General features: G+C 41.4%; 2 protein-coding genes across 2 annotated transcripts in view; one reads left to right on the top strand and one right to left on the bottom strand.

Annotated features, from left to right (window-relative positions):
• LOC140230374 (uncharacterized) overlaps positions 1 to 12,296 on the top strand; it is a 42,588-nt gene that overhangs the window by 17,499 nt on the left and 12,793 nt on the right. The gene's annotated exons all lie outside the window — the stretch shown is intronic.
• On the bottom strand, positions 5,399 to 6,386 carry LOC140230509 (uncharacterized). Its single transcript, XM_072310659.1, has 2 exons — positions 5,657 to 6,386; positions 5,399 to 5,580 (listed from the first exon to the last, which is right to left on the bottom strand). The coding sequence occupies exons 1-2, from the start codon at positions 6,384 to 6,386 to the stop codon at positions 5,399 to 5,401; spliced, it is 912 nt and encodes a 303-aa protein (XP_072166760.1).

The following is a 12,296-nucleotide window of genomic DNA, read 5'->3' as shown; positions in this document are numbered from 1 at the left end:
AAGCATCTAATTGAGTATCAGCGGAGAGGTAACGAGTGCGCTCGAGGTATGAGAGCTATCTGTGCGGCCTATTAGGAATTATCACTTCAGTGAAGGATGTACACAGAAGAATATGACTCTCAAACCTCACTCGATAAGAAAGTAAATTTCTCCAAATTGATAACAATAGAAGTAAGCGAAAGAACAGACACTTTCAAGTCTGTTTATTAAAAATGAGTTTAAACTCAAATTTCTCCAATCAGTGTCAAGACAATTAATTTGATACAATAATATAACATGCAATTACACAGCCTTGAAAAAAGGATTCCAAAGCTTATATTCTCATTATTTTGGCAATGAAATTAATAATGTGAAAGTTACGTATATTACTTCAGCAACAAATACAACAAATCATAAAATGACAAAGAAATATATCATACAGCTTTAGACTTATAAAGCTTATCAAGAAAATCATGTGTATAATCGTTCCATATATTTCTTTGGTGTTCCCGTGACAGGAATGATTCTATCAATCAGAATTTGTCTTATCAAGTTACTTGTGTCTGTATACAGTCCTATGTTCCACCAAAATCTAACCTCTTTGGGGTTATTACCGTCAGTCGGAGTCCTAATGAATGAAGTCAGTACTTGTAATTGTCCGTTCTTAAATCGTCCTCGGTGTAGGGTCATGTCATTGTCAGAAGGCGCAGTTGTTAGAAGGTCAAATTGTCGTTCAAGGTCAGTTTGTCGTAGGGGGGTTGGGGCGGCTATTCCGTTGTTAGGGGTGATGGATGTCACATAGTCAGATGTTTGGATTGGGTCTGTCGTCTGAAAGCACATGATGTGATCAGCAGTGCATTCAGGAGGGGTGTGGTCATGCTCATCAATAAAATTTACTGATGGTTTGTCAGAGGTTTCACCGTCTCCAGGGGTCACTGTCTTTCCAAGTGCCTCTTTCAGTCGCTGGAGGTGGGTGATGGGTTTCCTCTCATCCGATGCTTTCATGAAACAGGGTTTCAACCTGTTGTAGTTAAAGATATCTCGTAGAATTTCACCTTTGAGAGTGGAGAGAATGAAGTGGGTTCTATCGAGCACTTCATGCACAACTAAAGGTCCGACCCAAGCAGCTGCAATCTTTCTCGAGTTTGCAGTGAGGGAGGAAGAAGTTGGCTTGTACAAATAGACTAGCTGTCCTACTGAATAGATAGGAGTTTGCCGTAGTTTATTTGTAATGGCGACATTCTGCTTGTCTTGAGTTCTCCTTTGAAGCGAAAGCATCGTGTGAGAGATCTGGTCAAATTTCCGTTTGAGATGGGAAACATATTCGTCATAAGTCTGGGTCAGACCAGACATTGGGTTGAAGGTCAAGTTAGTCATGGTTGGGGGGTCTCGTCCAAATACAAGTTGGTAAGGGCAGTGGTCACCTAGGTGAGGGGAAGAGAATGAGTTGTAGGCATAGCAAGTAGTGGGAATAAACCGAACCCAATCTGTTCCAAATTGGTTCAAGTTCACCTTGAGAAAGTCAGAGAGTGTTCGAATGTGGCGTTCAACTTGTAAGCTGCCGTGGTTTGCAACACTAATCACTTTCCTATCAATGTTCAGGGCGGTACACAGTGTAGTCAGTAGTTTGCCTGTGAGAGCGGCTGCTGCGTCAGTCACAAGGCAGGAAGGGGGTCCGAAAATGCAGATAACCTTTTGTATCAATGCCTCACAAATTGTTTCGGCATCGAGAGTGCGAAGTGGGGCACAAATAACAAAGCGGGTTATCTCGTCACAAATGACCATCAAATGTCTAAAACCAGTTGCCGAGGTAGGCATGGTCTTAAAGTCAAGGCTTATTCTGTCAAAGGGTCGATAGGAGTCAGGTACACGAGTGTGAAATGGGCGTAACTTGTCTGGTTTGCCACGGAACTGTTGGCATCTCAGGCAAGCTTTGACATAGTTTTGTACCCTGTCAAACATCTGTGGCATATAGTAATTACGTCGTATTGTCAAGTAAGTGCGCATTGTTCCTTGGTGGTTGCTAAGTAGGTTGTCATGGTATTGTGAAATGATAACATCAGTCAGTGATTCTGGTACAGCAAGTTGTAGTTTAAAGTCGTCAGTCTTGTCAAAGAAAAGGCGGAATAATACACCATCACATAGGATGTATTGCTCAGCTTTCAGCTGAATTGTTTTCGCTGCCTTTTTGTCACTGGGTAATATGTCATGGGCTAGAAAGTCATAGATCGGTTTGAAAAATGGAGATGTCTCTTGTTCTGTCTTAAGTCTTCGTATGTCAATGGGCAGGTTGTAGTCACGGATGATTTTTCTCTTTATCAAGTCTAGTACTTTGTCTATGTCATGTTGTTTGGGTATATGTGGAGCAACAATCTGCTCAACATTTGAGATCAGTGGCTTAGGGGCTGTAAACAAGTCTGGGGGCACATCCCTGTATGTTTGTGTACACGGTGACTCATTTTGTTTGTCCACCAGTCTAGGTTCTCTTTGCTTCGGAGCTTTAGGTGTTGGTTTCTGTGTGTTGGGTCTGTTATGGTCATGTGGGGCAAAGTGTGTCGTAGTTGGGGGCAGGTCAGGGGGTGTGTCTAATGCTGATCTCTGATTGGCCGGTTCATGCGAATGTGGGGTATTGTTATTGGGTGCAAGTGTGATGATTGGTTCAGGGGGTGGGGCAGTGTCAGTATCAATATTGTTATGGTTGTTAGTTTTGGGTCTGTCAGGATAAAGATTGGGAACAGAAATACCCATCTTTTTAGCAAAGGCGCGTGTCACTGGACGCTCGGCAGGTTGTATGGGATTAAGATGATCTAGGTCAGGATTATCAACTAAACTAAATGAAATAGGCACTACATGATCTATTTCGGCATGTTTGTCGCTTGGTATGCGAGACAGAAAATCTGCTAGGACAAGTTCGGTACCCTTCTTATATGCAATCTTAAAGGAGTACTCTGATAATTTCAAGATTAGTTTCTGAAGGCGGGTGGTGGATGGTTCATCTTTGGACTTTAATATCTGAACAATTGAGCTGTGATCAACAAATGCATTGAATTCACAACCACGCAACAAGTGTTTGAAAGCAGTTATGTTTATCAAAAGGCCAAACAATTCTAGTTCTGTTACACTATACCTCTGGCAAGCGTCAGGGAGAACTTTAGAGTAATAGCCTATAACTCTTTCATGTCCGTTGATGATTTGAGTCAAGTAAGATCCAGTTGCAGTCCGTGATGTGTCACTGTAAAGTGTGAATCGTCCGGTATTCGTAGGCATGTGTAGTATAGGGGGTTTGGTCATGAGGTCTTTGATTTTGTTAAAGGCGCGTTCATGTTCGTCAGTCCATTTGAATTTCTTACTCTTTCGGGTAAGCTGGTGTAGTGGCTTCAAAATAGACTGTATTTTGGGGAAGAATCCTGCAACATAATTGACAGCACCAATTAACCTTCTAACTTGTCTGGGTGTCTTGGGTCGAGTCATGTTGTGTATAGAGGCGCATCTATTGTTCAGTGGTCGAAAACAAGCCTCACCGTCCGAGTTAATAGTTATCCTATGTCCCATGTAGTCTACGTCATTGGTGAAGAGTTTACATTTCTTAGGAGAGATTTTAAGTCCATTGTCAGAGAGGGCCTGTAATACTTTGGTCAGGTGGAGTTTGTGGGATGTCTTGTCAGGGCTAAATAGGATTATGTCATCATGGTGAGCAATGCAGAAATTGCGGGAGTTGGGAATGGTGCCCAGAATGTTGTCGATTTTTGCTTGGAATAGTCCGGGTGAAATGTTAAGTCCTTGGGCAAGTCGTTTATAGTAATAGTGCTTTCCTCCATGATAGGAGGCAATGCCGGTATACTGTTGTGCTTGTTTAGAGAGGGGAATGCAGTGAAAGGCAGATTTGAGGTCGATGACACTCATTACTTTAGTCTTAGCATGTCCGATGCGTTTAAGGGTTTCAGTCAGTAGGGGAAAGGGATGGTTGATACGTCTAATTCTAGAGTTCAGGTAACGAAAGTCGGTCACTACTCGTTTTTCAGTCTTGTCTTTCTTGGCAATGAGTAATACAGGCGAGGTGTATGCCTGATGTCCAACCTCAAGTATACCAAGTTTCACGAGTTTGGTCAGTTCCTTTTCGATTTGTCGTTTGTCAGGTTCAGTAGCAAAGTATGGTCGAATGAAAAATGGTTCGTCATTGGTCAAGTGTATGTCTACTTCAAAGTTTGGGCAACTAGATAGCTCACCATAGAGGGAGAATGCGGGTCTGTTGTCTTTAAGGATCTGTATCAACTCATTCTTTTCAGAGGGAGAAAGCACACTATCCTTTAAGTCAATATGGGCTCTAATGATTTGGTCTTCAGTCATGTTAGCAATGGGGTCACTGGGATCAAGGTGGGGGTATTTGTCAAGGTTTGCTTGTCTAGTCTGGTTGTCAAGGTTACTGCCTGCGGTGTCAAGCTGAGTGGAGTAAAGTGCATGTGTGTTGTCAGTCAAGGTCATAGTTATGTTATCTACTGGGAGGGGCTCAGTCACACGTACGGGGTTAGTAGTGTCGAGAAAGGCAATCGCCCTACCCTTAGAGAAATGTAGAGGTCTGTCAGTAGTATTAGTCACAATGATTTGAGTCGCACCTTTTGTTAGTTTTACCACCATTGTTGATGGGCAGTGCCTACTGAGGTAGTCATTGGAAGTCAGTATGACGTCAGAGTTACGTAAGTGAGCAGGTGTATGTCCCTGTAGTGTCATGAGTCTGGACCCAAATGGTTCGATTTTCACCTTTGATGTAGGGGAAAATGGTATCCTACGCCGTTTGATTTTGAACCTATGGTCCCTGAAAGTCAAAGTCCCGTCTACGTCCGAAAGTGTGTTATTGCCTAATATCAAATCAACACCAACAAGGTTTTCAACGACTAAAGCAGAAATTTCGAATTTGTAACCTTGAATTGTGACTCTGAATTTAATCCCGGTTTGCGCTTCAAGGAACTGCCCGTTCCCTAGTTTAAATCGAGTAGGAGTCACGCTCTGCCTCTTTAGGTTGGAAAGGTGTTGAGTTGATTTAACATAGCGGTCAGAAATCAATGTCTTGGTAGCACCACTGTCAAAAAGAATGAAAATGTGCTTACCACTGTCAATTCGTCCCTTAACAAAGTTATTACTAGTCAGTTGCAGGTCTACGTCCTCTGTCCCTAAGTATGTCGATTTGAGTTTTTGTCCGTCCCTAGGCCTGGGGTGTTCATTTTGGGAGGTGGAATAGAGAGCGCTTCTATTTTCCTCCCTTAATGAAAACCCTGGGGATGTGTGTCGAAGTACTGTCCTGTGTATTGTAGATGTTGTTGTTGTTGTTGTCGATGATGATGTCGGTTATAGTCGTTGTATTGTTGTCTGTGGGGTGGGGGTGGTCCGTAATATTGGGGTTGTCTGTTGCGTTCAATGTCTCTCAACCTATGCCGACAATCCCTCCAAAAATGGCCAGGAATGTGACAATAGTCACACTTGCCAGCGAATCGAGGTCGAAACCGTTGGTCGCGTCCTCGGCTTTGTGACCGATAACGATCACGAGAAGGAGAGCGCCGTCCAGGATGTCTGTCTCTACTATCATGTCGTCTGTCTCTACTACATCTGTAGTCAGAATGATGTCGGTCCCTACTTAAGCTACGTTCATGTCTGCTGTGGTCATCCCTATGTCGAGTCCTACTAGCGCTGCGGCTGGTACTGCGGTCAGAGTCATTGTGTTGGGAATGTCGATTTCGCCTTCGTCCTCGGGAGTCTAATTTCTGTTCGGTTTTAAATCTAAGGGAGGAAATTTCCTCACTTAGGAGGTCGACATCGTCTTGGGTTGCGAATGTCACCTCTTTTGTCGGGGTAGTGTCAGTCCTAAGATCTATGAAAAGCTGCGCTTTCGCGGCTATCTCGTCAGGGGTGGTCGTTGATGTCTGCGATGCCATAAGAATGGCGGCGCGACAGTCGGGGGTCAGTGCAGCAAGTAAACGGTCCTTTATTTGCTTCTCCCCATAGTCTATGTAGGAGGCAGTCTGTCTGAGTCGTTGGAGAAAAGTTTCGACACTCTCTCCATCAGTCATAGTCATGGTGTTAAAGTCAGTAACCCTAGCAAAAGTCGATTTGGCGGGGCTAAATCGCCTAGTGAAAGCCGTCTTTAGGTCGTCATAAGTAGTGAAAGTCAGTTTGTCTATCCAGAGTCTGGCCTGTCCCTCTAATGTCCGCTTGAAAGTCTTAAGTATAGTCGTCAAGTTGTCAGCTTTGTCCGAGTCAATGTCATGGGCGTCTAAATAGTCTTCAAAGGTCAAAATATGGGCAGTACAGTCATTGTAATCTAGTCGGCTGCCAGAAAATTTAGTCGGTAAAAAGTCGGTCTGTCGGAGGGTCCTACTGGTGGTCATGGTGGTATTGGTACTGTGATTGGTCATGGTGTAATACTGAGTAACACAAAGCCTATCTAATCAAATATCAAAGTCAAAGATCAGTAATAACAGTCAAACAAAATATGAGTATGAAAAATTCATAAGGAAACACTTGAGAATTAAATACAAATAACCAGTCAAAATAAAATAATGCAAACTCAGTAAGCACTAGTCAAAATCAACATACTCTCAAATATCTCTCACACTGGGACAGTAATAACAATCAAAGTTCCACTTACCCAATGTGAAAGGGTTCAACCAAGTCTCCAATTCCCGAAATGATTGCATAATATAGTATTCCAAAAACAAGAAAATAATCACAATAAGCAATCAAAGATCAGTCCTCCAAGTTAAGAGTCAATTATCCTTGAAAATGTTATTAGTGTTTACACTGTAAGTGTCTAGTCCTGAATCCGTCTGGTAGTCCTATCGTTGTCGAAATGTGTCAGTCATTATTCAGCAAAGCGTCCATTTTTGAAGAATTTTCCATGGAGCTGCATCCGCGTCAACACCAGTCATGGGTCCTCCTCGTACGTCTGGTCGTGGTCGTCGTAGTCCTCGTTGCGTCGTCATCCAAGTCTTCTTGATGTCGCCATCCAGGTCACGGTCATCATCATTGTTAATAGGTGGAGGTTCAAGTCGTCGGTCGTCAATCAGTCGTCATTTGCAAAGGCCATGTCACCACAAAGTTCGTTGTCTAAATAATTGTTGAAGTTCATCGCCTGATTCGTCAGCACTGCAGTTTCGAAGTCGACGAAAAATCTGTTATAGTCACATTTCAACAATTTTCAGGTCGCATGCTCCCACGGTCCTATTAATGCTCGGCCTGCATGGTCTGGTGAAAGTCTCCTTCCAAAATCGATGTCGAGTTGCAATGATGAGGTATTCCGATATAGGATCGATATAAGGTTCTCCACCATGTAATGTAACGGGTGGTGTTACATTTGGAATGTTATTATGAAGCAGAAATGAAGGAGCTCAGGTACAGTTTTGGTACATTTCATCGATGCAAAGTGTTTATTCACAATCGTTCAGAAATATCATGATGAAGTTCAATGACAAGTTAAATGACGAGTATGTACATCAGAGTAAAATATAGAAGTATCAAGATGCAGGAGAGAGAGAGCAATATCCAGTAGAGGTTGACTCTCTGATGTCGAAATCATGATCCCTCTTGGGGGCTTGGAAAGAACACCAAACTTGGAAATGTTCAATGGGTGATGGGTGAGAATTTTGGTAAGACAACCAATCAAAAGGGGATAACTAAAAAGAGTGACCAAAGGGGTTGTCCTAAGGGGTGATGTTTGACCAATTAAAGGAGGGGGATTCTTTTGTGGAGGAGGAAGTATTATAAGATAAGGGGCAGACAAAGAGTCTGGTGGTTCACAAGGTGTGTGTATATAATCTTTGGGTAATTAAACCAGGGACAAAGAAGGGTTGTTACGAGGGTGATTAAATGACTCCTTGATGTAAACATCAAACAAGGGTAATTAACGACAGGAAATTAATAGTAAATAATCTTGGTGTTATATTCTGAGGTGAGTATACAAAAGCAAGGGAATTTAAGTTGAGTTGTTAATGAACAGGAAGTTATCCCCAAAATATCCTAAATATGTACATTACAATATAATTATATATGCAGTTTAATCACCCTATGCTGATGAGGTTGATACATTACAGTGCTTTTCATGATATGCAACGTATATCATGATTTCATATATCGTCGCGCACATGACACATTTTCGTTAACATGCTTCCCTGCACGTGGCAGATTGTTGCTAGGCTGTAGGAGTGTGCGTAGGGTTTATAGCAACATTCTGCCATACGCACAACAATATATCATGAGGAGATTACTCTGAGAAAGAACAAAGAAGATGTCTCATTATATGTTGTTAAAACTGTATTGTGTAGCCACTTCGTTGGAAGATAAATCCTCTATTTTGAAAGTCATTGTAGGACAGCCATGTCTGTTCCTTGCAAATTAGAGTTGCTTCCTTATAGACCCAACCCAGTTTGTTTTAGCGACAGTCTTCCTCCGAAGAGGGGATTAATTTCCAGGACAAACTTTAATTGATCTCCTTGATAAAAATAAGGTATCATGAGGCTTTCATTGCCATTTATAACCATGAGATTGTCCCAAACAACATTGAGTGTGCTGTTTGCTGACCAATGAGTTGTAGCACCCATGACTTTAGAAGACTGATCTTACTCATCAACACACCTGGGCTATAGAGAGCGTCCAGACTTGATGCACCAGGAATCCAGCAATGAAGTTGCTCATTGTTTTTCTTCTAAGGTCACATGCCCCGGACGTTTCAGGGTGGAGGGTGGGGCAGGCAGGGGGGAAGAAGGAGTTGTGTGGCTGCAGATACTACAGGCGACAGAATGAAAGAGGCGTGGTCGTGTGTTCGGATAGATATCACCTGTGAGCTTTGCTGATCCCGAGATAAGGAATTTCCTCTAAGGGTGAGAGTGGGTGTCAAATCATCCAATTCAGTGAAATTATGATTCATTTAATTTTAATCTATTTACCTGTAAATTTATTCTCCTTTTGTAAGTGCACAGTGAAGAAATGAGTAACTGATCATACTGACACTTCTTTTCCCATGGCCAGCTTTCAGCTGCTTGGCACCTTTGCAGAGAACACACGCTTCAGTGTGCATGTTATGCAAACCTCCAAAACGCACAGCTTGAACCCCCAAGCTCACTGACCTTATATGTCAAAAGACAAAAAATCCTTCAGAAATCCATAAAAACCTCCTGAATCCTACAAAAAATTGATCATCTGTTCCTTGTGTCATTATTGACTTTTCCTGCAAGTTTCATTTAAATCTGTTCCCAGCTTTTTGAGTTATTTTGTAATTAGTCAAACCACCGCCGAAAATCACTTTAGTTAGCCTCCTTCCTTGGCGGAGGTAATGATAGGACTCTAAAATAAGATGTGATGACAGCTACATGTCTTCCACTGTCATCACTCAGGTCCTCTTTGGTTACTGGCTTTGTCATGTGACTTGATGGAATGAGGTATTGAAGTCCTGTGATGAAATGTTTTCCGGTAGGTTTGCCATGATCTCAAGAATTACATAAATTTCTGTCTCATGTAACAAACACACTCTCTTACTCACAAACAAAGAAAAATCCTGCAGGTACACAAACTAGTAAACAAGAAAACAGACAGCAGAAGCTAATGTTAAGGGGACAGTAGCTTTGCTACATTTTCAGAATCAACAACTGCTGTTTACATGGTTTAAACCATGAACAGTGCATGGAGCGCCAAGTGTCGCATGGCCTATTTCGTTAAATGACAACATTTCCTCAACGAAATGACTGATTTTTTTAACGAAATAGGCCATGCGACACTTGGCGCTCCATACAAATTGTCCATGGTTTAAACCATGGTTTCAATTGTAATCTTTTTAACTGACTGCTGCTTGTAATACTTGGGGTCAATCTAAACAGAGTGTAGGTTTTCAACAGCATATCTCAAGACTCTAGCCCTTTCATAGACACATTACTTTGTCAGCCATGTAACCTCTGACCTCTGGACTTTTACGCAAAATTTTCTAGACATGGTGTGGATGTAAGGTTAATCCTACAAGTGTGTTGCGTGTACATCAAATGCCTTCTTTGAGCTGGGTTCCAATGCTGATCTCTGGTCACTCATTAGCCAGGTACTACAGGAATTTCTGTTGCACGATAAACAACAAATCATAACTGTTATTCTAGATGGAATAGATGAAAATATGATTGCTACATGAAACAAATCAGAGTGATAAAATGATATTCCCTTCCAATGGGCAACAAATTTGCATAGCAAATGCGATTTCAAAAATGACAGCAATGACACAGCACAAAACAAAACACTCATGGTTTTGTTGGGTGTACTTTCCCTACAATTAGAAAAAAATGAATTCTCTCTATATATTGGATGCAGCTGGAATGTATGAATCCCAGCATTCCAAAAGAGTACATAGGATACTATGCTTTTGAGTTTTGTGGTTTTTGTGCGGCCCATCAAAGGATTAGTTATGGCCAGCCTGTCTGTGTCATGTAACCAAGAGTTTTCCAGCCAACTAGTACCCTGGCCAAGCAGGAGAGTAATATCCAGGGCTCTTTAGCAAACACCCTACTAATCATTCTTCATCATTGTGTGGTGAATACCTCAAATCTGAATACACTTCAATGACTCCTGCTGATGACCTAACACAGGTTATGACATGTGACGCCCAGCTTTAAACCTGCAAAAAGTCGCAGATTAGGATTCTCTGTAATGGACCAAAATATGTCATTTGAAGGTTGTCTTTACCTGGGAGAGTAATCGTTTCTCTACCTACTGTCAAAATTTTGGGGCTTAAAGGGACTCTTCAGTACTGGGTGAGGTGGGAATTCATGTTTTGAACATTCCTGAGTGAGATAATGAGAAACCTCTTATGAAATATGAATGAACATGTAATTTTAAGAAGGATTCAACATTTATTTGATGAAAATTAGTTTTCAAATGGCTGAGATATCCAAAAAAGTGATAATAAGGCGACTGGCCACGCCTTTTATTAGGATCTCTTTGTTTCACCTTGTTTTTGGATATCTCAGCCATTTCAAAACCGATTTTTCATCAAATAAACTTTTGATATCCCTTAGAATTGCATGCTCTTTAACATCTCATAGAGTGGTTTCTGAATATCTTGCAAAATGATAAAAGCTAAATCATCACCTCGACCAGAACTGTACACACCCTTTAAAACGAAATCAAAATCAAGATATTTTCTGGACCATATTTTTTTCAGACAGGTGCTGCTTACACTGGGAAATAGAATATATTTTCATTGGTACTTCTACTCAGCATGCCAGAGTGACTCTAATCTTTAAAGGGGATGGCTAGTAACTGATCAGTGGGAATTAGTGGAAATGCTGGAGGATGATTGTTCCAATCCTTGTGGGATTCATTTAAGAGTACATTATACATCTATTGTTGTGTGAAAATTATTTGCTTCAGAATGGTCTCATATTCAAGTAATGTGCAGTTTAATGTTTCCAGGTTAGCGTGCCTGGTCAGTGACGGGGCATTAATCTGCACATTACTTGAATATGAGACCGTTCTGAAGCAAATAATTTTCACACAACAGGAGATATATAATGTACTCTTAAATGAATCCCACAAGGATTAGAACAATCATCCCTCAGCATTCCCACTGATTCCCACTGATCGGTTACTAGCCATTCCCTTTAAATCCTCATTTTTTCCCTTTTTATGAAACTGTTTGTCTCCTAACTCTCTCATGTTTCAATCATTTTGAATGGGTTGGGATGGTCCAATTTTACCATGTTGTCATTTTAAAGCGTAAATCTTACTCATTTAAACTATCTAGAAAAAAGTGTAGTCTCATTGTGGCCCTACCTTTTTGGGGGTGGGGGGGGGGGGTGGGGGGTTGAGCTGGGCAGTCAGAAATGGATCTGGGCTGGTTACATCACTGTGTTCAAGGTGAGGCATTTCTGTGATAAACCTTTGAAGACCAAACAGTGCATTTATTGTTTGTTCCTCTGCTTCCTTGTCAAAAGGCAAACATTGATCTTGAGATCAACTATTGATAGGTCAAAGTTGGCATCAAGTCTACCCATCTGAGATAAGAAGTCACATCCATACGCATTAAGGGCATAAAATATTTTGTACATGTTGGGTCATCAGGTTGTCTTGTTTGTAAAGCAAAACCCAAGAGGTTGCCAATGATAGAATTTCACTGTCTGTGTACCACATTTGCATACTATACATACACTTTCAGTGGTGTGCAAGATGTAGGCCTACAGCTTTGTACCTTTTGTTTTGCAGCTGCTCAGTGTTTAAAGGTAAAACATAGTTTCCATTTGACTGCAGAAACTGTCAATTTCTGGTCTAAAATGGAGACATATGTAGATGAGAAA

The sequence above is a fragment of the Diadema setosum genome, chromosome 7 (assembly GCF_964275005.1).
Source record: "Diadema setosum chromosome 7, eeDiaSeto1, whole genome shotgun sequence".
Classification (NCBI taxonomy): Eukaryota; Metazoa; Echinodermata; class Echinoidea; order Diadematoida; family Diadematidae; genus Diadema; species Diadema setosum.
The sequence above is the reverse complement of the archived record's forward strand: the minus strand, read 5'-3'. Positions and strand labels throughout refer to the sequence as shown.